Source organism: Apteryx rowi, unplaced genomic scaffold (assembly GCF_003343035.1).
Source record: "Apteryx rowi isolate R43461 unplaced genomic scaffold, aptRow1 scaffold_59, whole genome shotgun sequence".
NCBI lineage: Eukaryota > Metazoa > Chordata > Aves > Apterygiformes > Apterygidae > Apteryx > Apteryx rowi.
The window spans coordinates 236,726-257,512 of NW_020450860.1; the positions used below are offsets into that span (position 1 = coordinate 236,726).

General features: G+C 46.8%; 1 protein-coding gene across 8 annotated transcripts in view; it reads right to left on the bottom strand.

Annotated features, from left to right (window-relative positions):
• MBNL3 (muscleblind like splicing regulator 3) overlaps positions 1–20,787 on the bottom strand; it is a 99,202-nt gene that overhangs the window by 7,273 nt on the left and 71,142 nt on the right. For 4 of the 8 annotated variants that reach the window (XM_026082703.1, XM_026082701.1, XM_026082707.1 and 1 more), the window contains 5 exons: positions 15,528–15,728; positions 13,710–13,946; positions 4,764–4,914; positions 2,822–2,857; positions 80–174 (listed from right to left, as the gene is read on the bottom strand). In XM_026082703.1, the coding sequence (XP_025938488.1) occupies positions 80–174; positions 2,822–2,857; positions 4,764–4,914; positions 13,710–13,946; positions 15,528–15,728 (720 nt within the window). Of the gene's footprint in view, positions 1–79; positions 175–1,613; positions 2,310–2,821; positions 2,858–4,763; positions 4,915–13,709; positions 13,947–15,527; positions 15,729–20,787 lie in introns of those variants that run through there. The other 4 variants (XR_003256159.1, XR_003256158.1, XM_026082705.1 and 1 more) reach the window with 3 other exon arrangements.

The window sequence follows — 20,787 nt, forward strand, 5'->3', positions numbered from 1 at the left end:
GGGGTGCCGCCGCCGCCGCCGCCGGGCCCGGGCCCTCGAGATCTCAACACGTGAAAGAAAGCCATTGAAAGGGCCAAACCTGATTGGCGGTAGCTGTTGCAGCGAAGGGGACGCTGGTGGCAGGAGTTGTTGCTGCAGACACAGTGGTGGGCGTAGCACCGTGCATCATGGGCACTTTTCGGAAGGGAACCATGGAAGCGACATACAGGAGGGTGGAGCGTTTATGTAACCATGGCAACATGTGGTGGATTTTGGGGGCGTGGCAGGTATCGCAGCAACAAGCCATGTGACATCGTCATGAAGGATACATCGGGGCGCGGCATGCAATCACAGTGCAAAGCAAGACAGCGTTGGGAAAAAAAATAAACAAGAGAGAAGGGGAGAAGCCAATTACAATTATAATTAAGGAAAAAACCAAAACATTCTCAACACTTAGTACATTTATAAGCAGAACAATGATGTATTAGACTCCGCGGGCCAGATTTCCGAAGGGGAGGAGGGCGGGCGTGCTAGCAAAAGCCCACGTCAGCTCGCACCCGTGGGGAGTTAGACGCAGCCAGCGCACGGTCCTTTGGGGGCGGGGGGGGGGGGGGGGGGAGGACACATTTTGGCAAGCGCACCGTCCCACCCGCCTCGGGAAGCTCGTCCCCGGCCCCTCCCCGCCCGGCCCCGTCGGGAATTACAGGTACGCGACGGGCTTCTGGGGCGAAGCACCCCAGGAGCCGCTGCCGGCACGGCCCGTTTCACAGCTGCGATCTCGCTGGGCGACGCGGCTAGCGGCTGCGGCGCCCCTGGAACGGGCTTTGCTCGCCCTTTTCTACCAGGCTTCTCCTCAGCGCAGCACAGAGTTGATGGCGCTGCGAACGAGCGGCCGCAGCCCGAGCGCTCTCCATCCAAATTCAGTGTGCTTCCTTTCCGCTATATAATTCTAGAGGATTTGGCAAAATTCCCCCCCGCCCTCCCCGGGGATACGGAGAAAAATAAACGAATCGATTCGGTTGCGATTCCGCTATCGTGGGAAAAGCATCCGAAACGGCACCGCGGGAGCGGTTCGGAGGGCGACCGCGGCGGCGCCACGGCCGGGGGGGGAAGCGCTGCGGCGCGGGGGGGAGAGCAGGCCGGTGTCCCCCGCCACGCGCCCACCAGGGTCCAAGCAGGCATGTTGCGCTCTCCTACAAGCAGAGACGGCTTTGGAGGCCTCAGCTGCCCTTGGGTCCCCTCTTGTCCTCAAGCTATCGCCTGCGCTGGGGGCTTCTGGTCACCCATGGCCCTTTTCTTCAGGTACAACCGGCTCTTCCATAGAGCCGGGATTCGGGATTTGTTATCCATACTGGCTCTTTATCCAGACTATGCTGGGGACCACGGGCGCCTTGGCACCTCGTCCTCAGCACTGGGAGTTCCCAAGGAAGGACACTGCTGTGGATCACTCCCCCACTTGCAGCCACCGGTTTCTCCTGGCCAGAGGGAGCCAGGAGTGGGGTGGCAGATGGTCCTTAAAAGCCGATGGCCCTTGCTAGGTCCTTCTCCAAGGGATGGAGGGGGAACCAGCTGGGAACCCCACCAGCCACACCTGGCCCTCCATGGGGGCAGCTGTGGGGCCCCCTGAGGTCATCGGAGTCACCCATCATGTCCCAAAGAAAACAGCGCGAGGCCCAGAGGAAGGAAGTTCACGGCCACGGTCTGTCCATGCATGCTCTCGCATGGGCCAGTCTCAGCACAGACGTGGCATCCTCCCGAGGCAGCAGAGTCCACCAGACCTGGCTGCCTGGTCATGCTCAGAGCTGGTGTCTGCAGGAATGATCACAGGGTTCAACAGTGGGGTAACACTGTGCTGTTACTGCCATAGCGGATCACTCTCAGGTGGAAAAATCAGTCCGTACAGACTGGGAAGTTTGACAGCGGAGTGCTTAGCCCTTTCTGCCAAAGCTACTGACTTTCAGGTTGCTCCCAGACTGCTCTGTGGAAGCGCTGCACCCTTCCTGGGGCTACTGCTCCCACCATCCTCACTCCCTCTGGAGCAAGCATGCACCGAGATGCTTGAAGCCTTGCATAGTCTCGGTTGGAGGACGAAAGCTCAGTGCTCACCCACGCTGCTGTGCCCAGCAGCTCCAGAGGAGACGCAGGGGAGGGTCCCCCAGAGACCCGCACAGGTTCCCCGTAAGAACGAGATCCTGAGCTTGAGCCCATCGGCTTCGCGCAGCAGCCAAGAGATTGTCCTCAGCCCTTCTGCCTCGCTGGATCCCAGCTGCACAAACACTGTCATTTCCTCACAGTTCCTTACAGCTGCACAGCCGGCACCTCACTGACACCTTAAGAGATGAATCATAACTGGTCCAGCTTAAGCTCTGCTTCTCCCGCTGTACAAACAGAGCCCTACTTCTGGCAAAGGGACTGACCTAGGTGCATTACTTCTCAGAGCCTTTATTAAACCACTCTCTTAAAATATCCTCAGAAGGACAACGAAAAATCCAAACTCTTGCACATCTGATGGCTGATATAAAAGATAAACCAACAAGATCCTTCCATTGCTAGTTCCTTTTGCTGGATGACTTAAATAGGTTGTAAAGATATTTAAGTGACAAATTTTTGTCTCTGCAGCAGAACTAAATAGGGGTGGGAATGTATCACCTTGGATTCTCTTATTAGTCACACGAAACACTGCACTGCACAGAAATTAAAAGGGATACAACCATTTAAGCCTCAAAGAAGACAGCGAATAGACAGTCACACCACTCAGCCACCCAAGTTCTCACTGATGCATACTAACTTGCTGTCTCTTTCAGATTAGGAAAAGTTGAGAAGTTTGTGTAGAAAAACCTACCAACGCTTGCAGTGGGTGTCATGCACAGAACTGACCCTGCACACCATGCATTGAAGCGTGGAAAGATGAACAAAAGGGATATTTCATTAGTGAAGCTTCAGTGTTAGAAATCACTTTAACTAAAAAGCAGGTATTCTCTTTGCAGCATTCAGTATTTAAGCACATGCAAAACAGATTCTGCATATTGATATATAAATAGTTTAAACTCAGTTTTAAGAGATTGTAGCAAACCAAATTAATTCTTGAATTCTTGGGTAGAGAGTTTATTTCTTCTCCCACCCTGGTATTAAAAGATGTGATCTAGCCTACAGAACAGGATTGTTTGGGTTTTTTTGGTATCAGGTGGGCTGATTTCTTTCTGATCATGTCAGCAGACATCAAGTTGCCCTTAGAGGAACAGCACACTCATGTTAAAACAGACTTTCCAAAAACAATTTACTCCTGCAAGCAGGTGCTGGGATTCAAAGTCTCTAGTTGAAGCTGAAAGAGGCAGTTTTTTCTGGACTTGAAACAGCTCTAGTGATGATGCTGTTGTCTATACACATTGACTTTCCCCCCAGGGGTAAACCATGACACTGATCTCTTGATAATTGAACAGGAGAAACTACGAAAAGCAGGAACTCTCTTCCCCTCCCTACGATGCGACCTGCTACCTGCCACTTCTCTCCTTAGCTTTCAAGAGAACTTCAAAGACCGAGACCAAATTCAAGGTCTGATGCCAGAGGAAGGGAAGATCCCGAAGAACAAGGCAGATTTGTCAGAGATCAGTTCTCTGACTGACAGTTTGCTCCTCTGACCAGAGCTAATGTCCTCAGACAAGAGCAGGTGCAGCAAACAGACCTGTTCTGCATCAGCCCTGTGCGTAGTTCCACTGCCATTAATGGGACCAGGAGACAGGACTGTAAGAGTTCTGGGTAAAAATTAGTTATGGTGCTTGCATCAGAAATATGCATCTTTATGTCAAGTTTGGAGACTGTGACCTCAAGGAAGTGGAGTGTGTTGTCAGCTTAACAACCTGGCATTCTAGAGGTCCTCAACACTTCCTGCATTTTTAAAATTCCTGCATTAAAAAATTCAGGCGTTCATTTTCATATGATGCTCCACAATGAAAATAATGATACTAAAAATGAGCTACCAACTCTGGAATATTCCTAATTCAGCCATTTGTAATACTTACTACTCTAAGCAGTTTTTGTTTTTCACTTGGCTGCAGTGAATACAGGTTAATTGGCTAGTCAGCAGTCACATCTGCCAGGTCAATATTTTGATTTCTATATGAATTACTGAACTGCATCTTTCAATTTTACTCTGAGACCTGAAAGGTACAATAAAAGCTGGGGAGTTAAATTGCTTTTAAAAAGCTTAGGCTATCGTACCGTTCAAAAGACAGGCAAGAGGGAAATATATGTCTTTAAAGAGGATTATATAATTCGTATTTACTAAAGACAAACCATTCCCTCTATAAACATCGTGGCTGCTGGAATATGTAGGTCGCTGAGGTTAGAGCAGGTTAGAAAGATACCTGCAGTTTAAAGTGGGCAGGCTGTTTTGTATTGAGATCCACCAAACATTTTAACATGAGTCCATGATAGTGCTACACAAGAGTCAAAGAATTAATTTGGGATTAACTAGTTGAACCATAAGGAGAAGAAACAGGAAGTATGAATTCAAGAAACATGCAGACATTTTTCTTAGTTTGACTGTTTAAAAAAATGAAACAAAAAAGGCTAAGAAGGGATCTTTACAAGTCAAAAGCTTTGGATTGTAGTAGGTGAAGGAAAAACGTCAAACAACAAACATTAACTTTCCATGGATTTTTAAAATGAAACTACATACACTAATAATCTTCTGCTAGGGACTCCTACAAAACTGTTCATTAGCTCAATCTCTAGGTCATAAAAAGAAAGCAATGATGTGATGAGGAAAGCAAGGAGACGCTTACCTGTAGGGATAAATGTAGGCTGTTGCAACTGCATGTTGGCTAGAGCCTGTTGGTAGTGGAAAACGCTTGGGTTAAAGACTGTGGTGGCACCATTGTTTTTTTCAAGTGCTGGCCTCTTTGGTAAAGGTTGAAGTGCACCAGGCGGCAGGGCCTGCGGATAAGGGAATCATTAGAGACAAGCGGAATAAAAAAAACAAACAACAAAAAGCAAATGTAGATAAAGCATGCAATAAATAATAGGGGGTCTTGGCTGAAAATCACCTGCAACTGGGTCAACTTAGCAAGACAGGAAACAGAAGAGCAGCTAAATCATAGTAAAAGTGGTAGGTGAAAACACAACCTCACTAGGTAAGCAGTTAGTAAATGCATCGGGAGAAGGGATCAGAGTCCAGAATGAGGAGGAACACTAAGGAAGCTTTTTGATAGGACTGACTTGGGAAAACAGGAATACAAGGAGAAGGAGGAAGAGGAGAAGCAATCTTCTGGGCAGGATACCATGAAAAGCAGTTGCAGGCAACAAGCATTTAAAAAAAATACCAGCTAAGAGAAATATAGTAGAAAACTATTTAAAAACAAAAAGACTAGCATAAGCAACAAATGCCATGGAAAAAAAAGGGATGCTTGCCTCTGCTTATTTCGATACCTGCCTACATGTTTGTGCGTGTGTGTGGAAGCGTGCACATTTGTATGCAGGTGACCTATGCATTCAGGTGGTAAAGTGGTAGCTGTTGCCAATTACACGCATAATGTTACATTCATAGTAAAATGTGTTTCTATTTGTTATTAGAGGGGCTGAACTACATAGTCAAGAATAGGCCAGATTCTCCACTGCCTGCAACAGCTGCACAGCTCAAGAACAGCAGATTTGGACTTGCTCCCGGTTTCTAGTAGTGCAGCACTAGAATAAGGCCTCCAAGAATAAAATACTGCTCGCTCATTATTAACAGTGGAAAAAGCCATTGACATATCTGCTGTTCGAACAAGATTTGGGTGGGCCTGGCTAGCCAGCAAATCCTCTCGCTTTGTTCCATCACACCACAGTGCTTCTTCCAGCCAGTCAAACCTGTTTCATGATCAGACTTGGTAAAAAGCATTAACCCAACTCAGGAACTTTTCTCAGCAAGTTACTCATCATTCATAGAGCGTGTCTCAACAACATAGTAGTATGTCAGGTTCTTAGGAGACAGGAATGTTTCTAATGATTTACAGCTTTTCATTGTACCAAAGCAGAAACCACATTTTTTCCACATTGTGATAGAAAAGGGTCCTTTCTAATTATGCCCTGCAGTCCTTTTGCACGTAACACTCCCACTGACGTCAATGAGATTTACGCACGTGGAAGTCATGCAGAATCAGGTCATCTCTGCCTAGTTGTGTTCTATATCATGTAGCAAAGCAATGGCTGAAAATAGGGTTATCCTTTTTTTTTTGAATGAATGAATGACAGCGAAGGGCGGGTAATGAAGGAAGCTTGGCTAATGAAGGGTTAAGGCTACAAACATACAGTAATTTTAAGAAAGGCTACATGGAAAGAGATTTTAAAATGTCATGAAGAGAAAAACACAACAGAATATAACCGAAAGCTTACAACAGTTGTCACCATCTAGAAACAGGTTACACTTTAAATTTAATTTGCTATAGGAGACTGCTCATCTGAGAAATGTTAAGGAAGATACTTCCAAGCAAAACATTACTCCATCCAATCTCAGTTCACACAGTAGCTTTTGGGTGGTTTTAATATTAAAAAAGAAAATTAGAAGAAGAAATTGCATTTGCAAACTGCCCTCAGACATGCACACATCCTCTGCTGATGCTAGTAGACATCCAGTACTAGAATTAGGCCTTAACAATACCTGTCTAGATTTCTTCTGACTAGTATCAGAGACAGCAGTCAGATATGGGCCAGCTTTCTCAGAAACAGACACCAAAATCTTTTGATTAAGATACGTATTTTAGGATGAGGTCTTTTAGGTAGAGATCTATGTATTTCTATTTCTTGGGGAGCCCTCACTGATGCCTATGTTAAATCTGACTGTAGCTACATCTTGCCTACTAATGGTGGCCACATGAATGTTCTTCCAGGCACAAAACAGATTTGCAGCTTGAGGAGACTGGAGTAGCTCCACTTACTTCAGAGATGCTTTATAGATTTACAAGAGCTGAAGAACTTGCCACTTAAATTCATTCTCCTTACTGTGCCTAATTGCCAAACATTTTTTTTCACTTTCAAAATCTGCCTCAGAAAAAAAAAAATTACTAATTATAGCAAAGCAACTACGCCAGGCATGTAATGGACTTTTGACTCCTTGCCTGTTGGCCAAAGGCTGTCACCACCCCAAAAAGCCCATTAACCCATAATTGCAGTGCCAAAAGCAGGAGAACAGCTGAAGGCTTAGAGACTGTGATGTCCTGGCTCTTTACATATGGGATGATTTCTGAGCCCAGTGTTGTGGTCAGAGGGAGCACACAAACACCAACAGGCCATAGGGATGTCAAGGCACAAAGATCTACCCCACCATCTATCTAACATCACCTTTTCTCTTGCCCTGCTCCAGCTCCTTGGGAGTGAGGGAGAGACAGGAGCTACGGCAGTCCCATTACTGTCCTCTGAAGAGCACCTTTGGGAAATAGTTGAACGGCAGCTGATGGTGGAGAAGCCCAAAGAAGTGTTACATTGCCACAGCCTTCAAAAAAAAAAGCAGCACACTGAAACAGCTGGTATTTAGGCCTGCTCTGTAACATTAGTGCTGTGGGCATAGGAGTCGGGGGCCTTCTGGGTCATCTGCTCCCATCCCAGCAGCTGGGTGAGCATCTGCATGGGAGCATGCCCTGTAGATGCGCTCCTCCAGCTGCCAACCACTGTATCTACTTTTGGGGTTGGACAGCACTGCGATCGTCCTGGGGAGGGCAAGTGATGGCTCTGCGATTTGCTGGGCCATACAGCAGATTCCCCAGATCAGCTACACAGTGCCCATATTCCCCCTGGAGCTCGAGCATTTGGGCATAGGATTTACTCTGGGCTCCCAAATGAAGGGTGGCAGCCCCTGGGGAATGAAGTATAGCACAAAGGAACACAGGCTGGAGGCAAGAGAAATTCCAGCCAAATTGCAAGGTGCAGAAGGGTCCAAGGGACAGAAAGACCTGGCCTCACCACTGCTCCAGCTCTTGCACTGAGACAAGGACTCCAAGTCAGGAGTCTATTCACTGGACAGTCTATCAACAAAGGCCTTGGACGGGTGTCTAAAACATCACGGGATGAGGTTGGGCCAATACAGCTGCCTGCACAGGAATCTGGCAGGGACACTGGAGCAAACAGCCCAGCAGGTCTCATTTGAACTGGGACAGGATTTGTATAACAAAATCCATAACATAACATAACGTAATCCGGACCTGCAGAAATCGCAGCTTGTAGGGATGTTACTTCTGCAACATTTCTCTCTTGCACCATGTTCCAGTTTAGAAAGAATCCCCTGAGTGTGTCCCGCAGGACCTACAAAAGGCAACAGGAGACTCCTCGCATTTTGACCTTGCTGAATTCTGTAGCAAGCGCTCCCCTGCTGCAGGACAGGGACTAGACCAAATCCTTGCAGCAAAGAATTTACTTGCTCAGTTTACCTCATCCTGTTGCTTAAGATTTCCCTCTAGGCGAGCTTTGATCATCACAGATGTTGCAGTGTTTGACTAACTTTTTCTAACTTTCCTTTTTGTCCATGTGTTTGTGTAGGTGCACACGTACACAAGCTATGCAACGTAAGCAGACCATTTGCCTTGGTGAAAGGGTTAATTTTTTGCTGTTCGATATTCATGTGACAGTCCACACTGATCCCACTGAACAATTCCCACTCCAAAAATGCCAGGCAGCCTCCCATTTTAGGGCTGGGAAAGCCACATTCCTGCTGGAATATGAGCATCTGAACAAAGAGATTTGTGCCATTTCTCTGCCTGGCATGGAAGGAAATCTTTCAGCATGAATGACAGATAAAAATGCAATGCATGCCTAAGTCAAAATTTCCCATGTGCTGGTTAACCCCCTCTTGTTATTTTTTGCAAGACAGGAACTGGATTAAATCTTGCAGCAAACAGTTTAATTGCTCCTCAAAATTCCATTTAGATTCCTATCTCCTGGGAGCAGATCACACTTTCCCTCTGTGCTTACACAGCACCTAGCAAAGAGGGGTTGGGTCCGTATCCGACTTGCTACTTCAGTCCAAGTCACAACAAATACAGAGTCATGTTAAAGAGGGCTGAGGTAGCACCCGTTCCCTGGTAAGCGACAGAATGAGGAAGCAATATAGTCCAAAAGCGTGGTTGCAAACATTCAGATGTTCCACAGCAGGAAGATTATTAAAAATAACTTTAACCTTTCGGGCTAGAACTCTGTATATGACCAGGTTTGGCTCTGTGGTGGAGGTCAGGAGGGGAGGGAAGCTAAAAGGCTTTCCCTTTCTCAACTAGTCCGAGTCCCTTAAGAGAGGTGGTTCTTGGAAAGGGCGGCGAGGCTCTGCTCAGGTCACCGGCGAAGCTGGCTTTGCGGCTGTGCTTGTGCCAGCAACAAGCACCAGAGAGAGGCTGCTATGTCATCTACAGCGTAATCCCACGCCTGCTGGCAGAAGCTGGCCCCTAACAAGATTTCCTAATGCTGCTGGCTAACGCTCTGATAGTGAACCCTGCTGCCTGCTTGGAAAAAAACAGTCTCGCAGAGTCGCTGATGGGGTTTTGCCTCCGGCCAAACCTAATACAACCTCTTTTCTTTTAAATTTGCCCCAAAGAGATGTTAAATGGACATTTTAACATCCCTATTCTGGAGAAAAAAAAAAAAAAAAAAGGTGGCTAACAGAAAGCTCCTGTTAACCCTGAAGTCTTTTTATTCTTTTAGCTCTGAACGCTTTATTAAAAAAGAAAAAAAAAAAAAAAAAAGCCTCCCTGACCTGAGCAAACACTCCCCAGTGTCTGGGGGAATATTCACTGCACTGACCCCAGCAGGCTGGGAGCTGGGAGGGGCCTTCTCGGATGGTGGGTGAGGAACTGCCACATGCACCGAGAAAGGTGAGGGAGGTCTTGCTCTTACAAGAAATCTGGCCGGACAGAGGGGAATGGGAGCAGATCAGCCTTTGCTTCCCATCTTTGAGAATGGGGAGCAACACTGGCTCAAAGGTTTCAGAGCTCCTTTGCATCACTCTTCCCTTTCAGCCTACAGCTGGAGGGCATGAGCTGTTTTTTTAGGATATGTTCCTCTGATCTCTCATCTGTTTGGGGTGAGCAGGAAGAAATTGTCTGCTACGGATTCAGGACTGATGGCAGGCTGGGAGGATGGCTTTTGCATTACTAAGACCATCATGAGGGCAGGTAAATGTATGTGGGACTTAGAACATAATCAAAACAAAGGCAGCTTATATGAACACAGCTTGCAGACAAAAGCCTGCAGAGCGGGTCCTGTGCCTGTGGCTGAAGCAAAAGGCTGCCCAGAGCGAGGTCCCTTTGCTGATCTCTGTCTCACTGAGGTCCTGGGGGAGAAACCAGAGACAGAGCGGGCTGCAGTGGCTATGGCCCCCCCCTGCTTACAGACCTCGCGATCGAAGTCCTGCCTTGCACCTGCTTCAGTTCCCAGAGCTAATCGCTGCGCTTGCTGCTTAACCCTCTCCCAGCACTTCTCTTCAACATCAGGGACAGCCAGGATTAGCGAGGGCCTAGATTTGGGCTGTGCCTATGCACAGAGCACCTTTCTGAAGGGCAGTATGGGCACGACACTGCCAGGCAAGGCTATGCTGTTGGGCATATCATGAAAGGTTGCTCAGGCTTTAGTGGCAGGAGCAGGATCTGTCCAACGCCACCCAATTCCTCTGGTACATCTAGCACGTTGCAGACCCAACGAGTTAAATCCTCACCAAAGCACCATATTGCGCAACTCCAAAGCTGCTGCTGTTTGGAAAAACACCCCAAAACATGGAGCTGCCTCCCCTGATGAAGGCCCCCAAGATTATCACGTCCTCCACAACTCATCTGGGCTTCGTGAAGAAGAGCTCAAATGGTTAATGGATGGTGTGCGGGGCACAGCTCAGCATGTCTGAATGGCCACTAACATTTCTGACCAGGATGAGCAGTCTCCCCAGGCGTTAGCACAACAGAGCAAGCGAGGAAGGCGTTCATGCAGCTACGATGGTTACGTGCAAAGCGAGAAGGTGAAAGGTCCAAGTACCAGGTCAAAGGTTGCCTCGAGCGGTCGCTTCAGTGATCTGACAGCTGGCTGAGTCTTAATTAGCAGGCAGCGAGCACATGATGGCAATGGGCCGGGGAGGGGAGTCAAGCACAGTAACAAAAACAGCAAGCAGAGGTGTGTCAAGAGAGAGCGACATTGTGGGGAGGTGAAGAGAAAAAAAAAAATGAATGCATTATACAATATATCAAAAAGACGAGGCATGCACAACATGGGGTGTCTGAGTAATTACCTGGCCTAACGGCTAGTTGGTTACTTTGCCTCAGTTATTTTTAAGAGTAAAGAAATATCATCACGGGATACATGCTCTAGAGCACCTTCAGTGCGACACACATGGTTCGTAGCGCGTAGAACCTGCAAGGGGACCTGTGCTAGGCTTCAGCCCTAATTCTGCAGCTACGCGCCATGCAGAGGCCAGCAGGAGAGCTCACGGCAAGGAAGGGACCACTGGCAAAGATGGGAAGTTCAAGCACACCTTAAGTGTGATCCTGAACTGGGGACTGAGCCTGACCCAATTCATCTGACTGCTGCACAGACTTCAGCCAAGTAGGAGTAAGTAATGCTCCTACTCATGTGTTAAGTTACTGCAGGATTGGGTCCCCCAGAGATATCTTCTGAATTTAGACTTGAAGTCACTCCAAACCTATTTTAGATGGGCTTATTACAGCAATTTGCATGGCACCTGTTTCTTGATGCAAGATGAGTGGGCACCATCCTTCCCTTTATTAAAGTCTTATCCCTCAACAGGTACAGTAAATGCATCAAACCTTGAAAACTCAATGAATAATGTAAGTTGTTTTGGTAGTGGTGTGATGCAACAAACCATCAATAAATATTTTAAAGGTTCTAGTTAACAGCATACAAATAAGGTTAATTACATTTTTAAGAGAAGCCAGCAGCATGAATAAAACATGTATTGGCTTTGGTTAAGTAACAGTGTCCTAGATAATTAGTGAAAAAGTAAAACTTAAATTGTAAAGAACATGAGAGTTTCATTCAGATGAATCTTTTTCAATAGACTTTAGTTGTTGTTTCAACAATAAGAAAAAATAGGAATTTAACAAATAAATGGTCCAGGACAAATAAATACTGCAGTATATTTGGTTCTTCAAGTTACTTTCCAGGTAATATTGATGTTACCAGGAGGACAGTTGTTTAATTTCTACAATCTTCCCATTTTTGCGTTGTGTTTCACCATGAATAAAAAGCAACCCTTTTCACTGTCTGTGAAAAAAGCTATTCAGAAAAACTTTACTAGCTTTATTTCTAAATCAGAAAGGAGGCAAGAATCTTTTTAATATTAGCTATTCAAATAACCACAGAACGGATGAGGTTGAAAAGGATCTCTGGAGGTTGTCTAGTCCAACTTCCTACTCAAAACAGGGTCAGGTACAGCAGGTTGCTCAGGGCTGTGTGCAGTCAGGTTTTGAATGGATGGAGTCTCCACAGCCTTTCTGGGCAACCTGCTCCAGTGCTCAAACACCTTCACTGTAAGAGAGGTTTTTTTCTTATATTTAAATGGAATTTACTTTATTTCAATTTGTCTCTGTTGCCTCTCATCTTTGCCACTCACCCTTCACAAGAGTCTGGCTCCATCTTCTTTACACCCTCCCATCAGGTACTTATACACATTCATAAGATCTCCCTGAGGCTTCTCTTCTCCAAGTTGAACAAACCCAGCTCTCTCAGCCTCTCTCTGTATGTCAGATTCTCCAGTCTCTTAATCATCTACAGTGGACTGTCTCCAGCACATCCACATCTCTCTCTCATACTGGGAAGCACAGTACTGGACCCAGCTCTCCAGACGCGTGGAAAAGAGGGGAAGGATCACCTCCCTTGACCTGCTGGCAACGCTCTGCCTAATGCAGTCCAGGATGCAGTTGGCCTTCTTTGCCGCAAGGGCACAAGAAAAATTCATAATGGCAATATCCTCCCCACTCTGGACAATTTCAGCTCTGCAATTAGGTTTCTCTAATACACTGTTGGAAGCATATTCCCAGCTGGAGTAAATAGGAGCCATTAAACTGCAGTCAACAGAATGGCAACCATTTACTCCAGCTGGGAATCTGATCCACACTTCTAAGTCTTCTTTGACTTATTTTTAGAATTTTAGTCTTTGCTACAGGAGTGTAAGAAGTCAAAACTCAAATTAAAATGCAGCTGGAACCATCTCTGACAGTTCCTAAGCATCAAATAGATATAGTAAGTCATCCTTCTGTCATTTCACCAAGCCTCAGCAAAGGTATCAGGCACAAGGCTCCTCAGCTTGCTAGGCTGGAACAGCTGATATCTTGTCCACTTTGAAGTCAGCAGAAATTTTGCCACTGACATCAACAGGCCAGGATCTCCCCACAAAGGAGTGTTATGAGATGGGCATTATTTGCTTTCCTTGTGTACTGAGGAAGCTAAACCGACACCTAGGGCTTAGCCAGGGATGGCATTTGTTTTAGGTGCTGCTGAACTTGCAGCCATGCCTGATGCACATCACCTCATGACCTCATGTCAGAAAATCAGGGTTTGCCTCTGTGTCCCGAACTGGTGAGAGGTATTGCATCACTCAGTGCCTCATGCTATGGTGAGCACACAGAAAGAATGGAAAGATGGGATTCATACTGCACATGCTCTCAGCAATTCATTCAGCCATTTACAAAACACACTGCATTACTTTTCCACATATGACACAAATCAAATCTCTTAGCAATGGAACTACAGTTTGATAAGAGCATCCTTACCATTGCAGCTGCAGCTGTCTGGTTCACCTGGTGTTGAGCTGCCTTGATTTTGGCTTGCAGGTGTGCAGGGGGATGAAAGTACTTGCATTTCTCCCTAGAGCATCGACCTTTGATGTAATCCATGCAAACTGTAACAGTATTTTCATTTGTGTCTATCATTGCAATATCTATAGGGTGAGCATAGCGGCAATCGTTCTCACCACGTGTACAATTTCCACGCTGAAACTCTCGACAAACCTTAAAAGAAAGTCACATTGTTGAGCAGACATCAAATTACTCTTCATCCAGTATTTTCAACATAGAATATCAGTTCAGCTGGCTGCATTAAACTATACATGTATTCTAAACTCCTGCTCATCTTAGGCAGCGCATACACCAACAATCACATGGGCAACTGGTGCCACTCACAACTGGTTCGGGATATGGAAAAAGCAAAGCTACCAAGTCCAATTAGCAAATGCAAGTGAAGGGCAGAATTTTTTTCAGAATGGAAAGTGACCAGGTTGAATCCTGAACCCAAGTAGTTAATGGGGTTCTGCCAAAACCTCAGGGGCTAAAGATTCCTCCTCCATCTCTGAAGCTCAGGTTTTAGTAACTCTGCCATTTGTGTCTCAGTAGAATCATGTATTTGTTATGGAGCACACTCCCAGGTGGGACATTTAATTCGCAGTGTTGCAAGCTACAGTATTTGCAACAGGTAGCTGTTTTTAAATAGGAGGAGCCTCTTTCATGTAGATGGTCTGACTGACTTCCATAATAAAACTCTGACCCAGGAGTTACATGACAGTGTGCTTGATTACAGTACACTAAAAGCCGACAATGTGCTCGTAAGCTGTTACCAAAATTGCTAGCTTTACAAAGATCTTGCAGCTCCTTGGGAGTTACGAACTCTGAAGCATCAAAGGCAGAGAACAAGGTTTCACAAAATGGATCTTAAGGTTTCCTTGTCTGAGGAACCAAGAAAAATTGCTGAGGTCTATAGTTGGAGGTGTAAATCACATACCAATACACTATCAGACTGTGTGCGGGGAAAGGTGAGATGTCACGTGAAAAGGGAAGCAAGGCAATATAAAGTGCACGTAACATAAAACAATATATTGTGAAATTACACCCTTCTCTGCTGCCTTCCTGTGTTATAATTTACACCTGCAGGAGCCTCTGAATTCGGCTCCTCAGCCCTTACTTCCTGCAGAGTCTCTGTTCAGGGTCTGAAAGACATCTACAACTCCTGCAACACTAAGTCCCTGCATGCCTAGCCAACCGCAGTGGGGAGCTTGGGAGGGGAAAAGATGACTTTCCTAATCATGATACTTATTTGTTATTACACTTCGTCCCCTCTGTGACCCAGACCCCAATGCCCCACTCCCAGCTTCCCTAACAATGTAATGCTTGAAGCTTTCTGTAAAAACTTGACAAGCCTATCTCAAGACAAGGGCAGTGTTTGTTACTTCCACCCTCTTGTTCTTATTCCAGAATGTCTCCCACTCAACTTAGGGAAAGGGCAGGCCATCCACTTGCATCTTTTAAGCGTAGCAAGTGGGTTATACACAGAAACAACACTCCCAGTCCTGCTCTAATGCCCATTGAAATTAGAGGTCTGAATGCTTCCAAACTTCCAGGGACTTCAAAGGATTTGGGATAAGTCTCCACATGAGCGTCTGGACAAGTAGAGAGCAGCAGCCCTGGGTTAGGAAAGCTGCAAGTTAATCTCTGCAGTGTCTACTGAATCAGAAGGTGTTATTCTAGCAGAGTGCAACAGTTGGGACCCACAGGCCCTGTTCATTCCCTTCAGCAGTATTACATCAGACATCCAAATACCTCCAGTTTATCCGTACGCATCAGTTTCTGTCCAGCAGAGCCTCCTGGTACTGTAACAGTAGGATTCCCGGAAACCAGGACAGGAGTATTTGGTAAAAGCTCTGCAGGAACCAAGCCCATCCCAGGGGAAACATGACTCAGGTAGGGACTAAAAGCCATCGTGGGGCTTGTTGCGAGCGATGGAGTCACAGGAAACGTCGTCTGTGTACAGAAAGAGAGAAAACAAAATATTAATAAAAAGTTCCGCCTTATATTACCCAGTCAAAGCCCTGTAGCACTTCAATCCTTTTAGACAATTTGATTAGCAACATCAAAATGCTCTGCTTTTCAATCTATTCATTTATTGCCATTTACTTGCAGTCCATTCGTTTCTCCTGACTCACAGATTCGTGACTCATCCTGAACACAAGGCATCTTTATTTGTCAGATCAAAGCATATTGATGATCTTTACAGTTTAATGACACAATTAAGGCTCTCTTGCCAGCAATTAGGGCAGGCCCCAATTAAACAGACTTCTCATTCCCAAATAAATGTCTCAGCTTCTGTATGTCTACACTGCAGAGCTGTACGCAGACCTCAAGCTAAACTGAAACAAGCTTCAGGATCTGGAAATAGGCAACCTCGATAGTTACACGGTTGAATTTACTATTAGCTCACATTGAGCTTCAGGCTGCGATGGCTATACTGGCTCATGTAGGCAAACTGGCTCATTTAAAGTCAGGTGAGGTGTCTCTGCTACGGTACACTTAGCGGTCTAGCCTTCTGCACATCTCTGCTCCGTATCAGAGAGTCAACAGCCTCCAGGCAAAAGCCATTTTTCATGAGCATCCCTAAGCCTGTGCTCCATGTGAATGGCAACAAAAGGACACCAAGCTCACCAGCATCATGACGCTCCCAGCTTTGGCAAGACCAGGTAGGTCTATAGCTTACATGAGACACAGACAGAGAGTACTAGATGAGATGGCTTGTTCAGGGAGGCCAGTATCAAGCCTAAGACCCACCAATACTGTGAGGAGTAATGTTTGCATAAAGAGATGTAGAAAAAAGGGCCACAAAGACCGAGGCTGTTTCTGATCATTAAATAGCCTTAGGCAGGACCTATAAGAACAGCAGAGCTAGAACCCAGGTGGCCAGAGCAGCTTTCCCTGCCTGAATTCCTACAGCAACACTGGTCTGGTAAAAGAGTTTCCATTCTCCCATATAGGCCAAGATCACACTCTGGGTCACAGTTAAAGCCTGCTCATGTACTAGGGTGTGCATGATACTGTCCTCAGCAGCTAGAGCCTCTACTCAGCAGTAAATGTAAATGCGCTCACAAAACAGCCTCAGATGGTTCTTTGGCCATGCACATCACCCTATCCTTGTTTTTATTTTTACATTTCTAGTCCTGTGGGATTCTCAAAGAAGCTGCACGTGGATAGCATGTCTCTCATCAGTGCCCGCATCCCAGCACTTTCATATCTTAGGAAACACCTTGCTCGTGGTGATCTGGAATAAATTAGCCCATGAGCCAAGCTGTCCTAACCTACCTCCAGCTAAATGATTCTCTCTTCCTTAGGTCAGAGTGACAGCAAGCAGCACCTGATCTGCCGGGAAAGGGGACGACAGGTCATTTCCAGCCTACTTTCTCCTCCACAATGATCAGACACAGCCTCCTGAATCAGTGGACCTTGGTGCTGTAAGTCTGGCAGAGCCAAATAATCCTCCCTCTGGGAGAGATTTTCAATTTTCCTTCTTTTGAGCCTGATTCAAGCCCTTATTCAACTGATGGGAGACTTTACCTATTAAATCCAGAGTTCCTCCAGTCCATGGCCCTTTATTAAATCACTTTCTTCTCTCGCTCAATTCTCTGTGGCTCCCAGACACATTACACCTTTTGCTGCTAAAAAGCCCTTTAAGCATCTTCAAATACTGTGGCTCTCTGAGCATTTCAGCGAGAAGGAAGCCATTAGGCTATTTTATTTTGTGTGAGCAGTAGAAATTACAGTGGCATCTGCTGAACTTCTGTCACCATTCGCACTGTTAATTCTATTTTAAGGAACTTCTTCAGCCTGGCCAGTCTGCACAGGGTTATGCTGGAGCCTGACGCACGCTGTGAGCACTTGCATTATGTACCCACGATCGCCCAAACTTTGCGGCACGTATGGTTTGCACAAGCGTGTGGGCTGACCTACCCTATGCTTCTCCGGCACTCAACGCACCAGTTGAGTCTCCAACGGGGAGCCAGGTCCTTTCCCTGAAACACAGCCCCATCTCCAAGACCCTTCTCTCGAGGGCAGCCCTTCTCTCTAGTAGGAGAAAGCAGCACAAGCCAACAGATCTGAATCCAACCTGGAGAGGGCTACCCTCCGACGCGAGCGGAGGAACGACGGCCATGAAGAACTAGTGAGGAACGTGATCTATCCCTAATCCTGGGCAAAGGCCCACGTAGCCCTGCAGAGGGGCGTGCGCAGGGGTGGGGTGGGCTTTCCTTTATTGCTGCTGCTGGTTGCTCACATGTTTCCACACTCATCCTGGCATCTGCTGCAGCGTTCCCAAGGTTTCACAACTGTTTCTTCTGCCTGCCCGAACCGTGTGCCCAATGCTGCTGATTGAGAACTACAGCTCTGCTCCACACCCTGCCCGAGGGCAGCAGACTGAAACTCGGGAGCCATGTAGGTATTTTCACTCAGAGACCTGCACGTTCCCACTCCTGTCCTGCTGCAGGCATGTGCTGCTTCCTTCCAGCAGCGCCTGTGCTGCTGCCAGGGAGAGACCAGAGCATCAGCCCTTGCCAGAGCCACACCTGCCAGCAGCTCTTCCCAGAAACCTTCTATTTAAATAAGATCCTGAATCCAGCCCAGGGTCCCTCCATCCAGGAAACCCAAGAAAACATAAGTAAAGCCAGGTTGTAGAATGGCTCTGTTAATCCAGACGCAAAGCCAGAGAATGAGCTGACTTACTCAGCCTGTTAAGTCTAAAAGCACTGGGTCTCTAAGTTTGAAGTGCAGTAAATCCACTGAAAACTGCTCCTTTCTAAGCTGGCAGTAGGGAGCTCTGTATTTATTGTGTCTGATGAAGGGAAAAGATGGGCTGTGCTCATTGCCAGCCCTGCCTGCCTGTCTGGGATTGGGAAATCCAGTCTGGCTCATACAACAGTACCAGTAATAAAGATGCTGCTAGCCAAATCTTTCTTCCCCTTATGTCTGTGCAGGTCCCCTGTGCCAGGCCTGTCCCGAGGGAATTCTAGCGAGCTCTTTTCTCGCAGCCAGAACCTGCCTGTAATTTCTACTAGGAACAGCAGTTTTTCCTCCACAACATATCTCCCATTCATCTCTTGTGATTGCATCTGGCCAGGGAACCTGCTTGACAGATCAATATTATTTTGACTGTATACTATAGAGTCTTATATTCAATGGACCACCAAACAAGCTGAGAGATCCTGATAGAGGGCTGCTCCCGGACTGCTGGGAGGGTAAAGCTGCAGTGCAAAACGCAAAGTCACAGCTCCAAGTCAGTCATTAGCACTAAAGGCAGCACCATGACAAAGCTCTGGAAGAGCAGGCTGAAAGCACGTACTCTGGGGGAACAGCCCAAAACCCATAGATTGCCTTAAAGATTATCAGAAGCCCCAGCCAACCGCCACCATAAATTGAGTCCATCACCTGCAGCATTAAAGAGCTTCTGGTCCCAATTGCTATTAAGACGCGCGTAAGAGAAGAGGCCGATGTCTGGTGGAAGCAGCTGGCAGGGGAGGCGCTGTGACATTCCCAGCGCCTCCTCAAGGTCCCAGACTTCAGTATCGTAATCAATACCACAACACCCCAGCGGCACAGGGTCTGAACCACTCTCCTGAACTTAGTTGCCCTGACACAGGCAACAGCCAGCTTGGACAGTGTCACAAAGGTTCAAAGACAGACCTGGGTAATGGGCTAATTTAATAATCAAGAGCACATACAATCGCCTCCAGAGCTGCTGGGCTCCGGGGCACACAGCCTGCAGGTCCCCACACAGGCTGAGGACAGAGGGAATTTCTTGGGAGAGCCAGATGCAATAGGACTAGTGATGTCCTAGGACAATCTCTGGAAACTGAGCTGATCCTTTGCCCAAGGAGCCATAGAAACCTGTTACCTGTCCAGTATGCTTTAGGACAAAACAGCCCAATTGAAAGTATCAGTGTTTACCCTCTGCTGCATCCCTTAAAGCTTTTGCAAATTCAGGAAATGCAGAGACAGGTTTCCTTGCAGACTAGCTTTTATTAACCTTTACCACATATGCAGACACTACCAGGAGCTCCTGAGCAGAGAGAAACCGGTTACGGTGTAGTGGTAGAGGGGTTCAGACTCTTAACAGCTCACAGGACTGGTTTACCGAGTATTAAAACGATTGTAAGAAAAGAGAGAAGCCAAAATGGCTGTTGGGCTGGAGGGTGCAAGGGGAATGATAGAAGAAGAGGATGAAAAAACTACTTATTTGGAGTTGTCCAGTGACACATAGAGGGAGAAGCAGCTCAAATTAGCACCTGAGCTAAACAGAGCAAAGATGATTTAAATTGCCCCATTGCCAGGTTGAACATTCGTTCCGAACAAGATGCCTTCCAGTCTCCCAGATGGGGCATGAGACAAGGTTTAAAGGAAGCACTGCTCCTGGCAGCAATGTTCTGCCACGTTTGCATACCCACCTGGGAAGTGGGACAGGGAAAGGCTCCTGCATAAACTGAAGGCAGCTGCCCAAGCCAAGGGAGACACACTCCCCCTTTCCGAGAGGAGAACCTCTCTCTGACCAAAATGTGACTGTGAGCATGCATGGAAGGAGGAACTCACCAGTGCTAAAAGTAAAGGGAGGCCAGTAGGGGAAAAAAAAAAACAGTGAGAATAACGTGTCACCAGGGAAAGCTTGCCAAGGCCTCGGCCAGCTCTATCCACAGCAGCAGTTGTCTGGCTGATCCACTTTGAGCTCTTCCCAGACTCGGAGCACAGCAGCTGTTTGTTTGAGGGTGTGAGCACAGAGAAGGGACAGGCCCAGGGAGGGGAATCTGTCACCATGGGTGACATAACCTGGGACTTTGGACTGACTCCATGAGGACAGCTGATTTTGTTAACAAACTGGAAGTTGCATCCAATTTGCCTAACAGAAATCATGTTAAAGCTACAGAAGAAACACAGAATGGGTGTGAAAAGAAATGCAGAGAAGTGCCCAGTGTTTTGCTGAATACAGCACAAGCGCTGTCTCAGGCAGAAAGTATCGAGTCTGAGTTACTGCAGACCCTAGAAAAGGGAA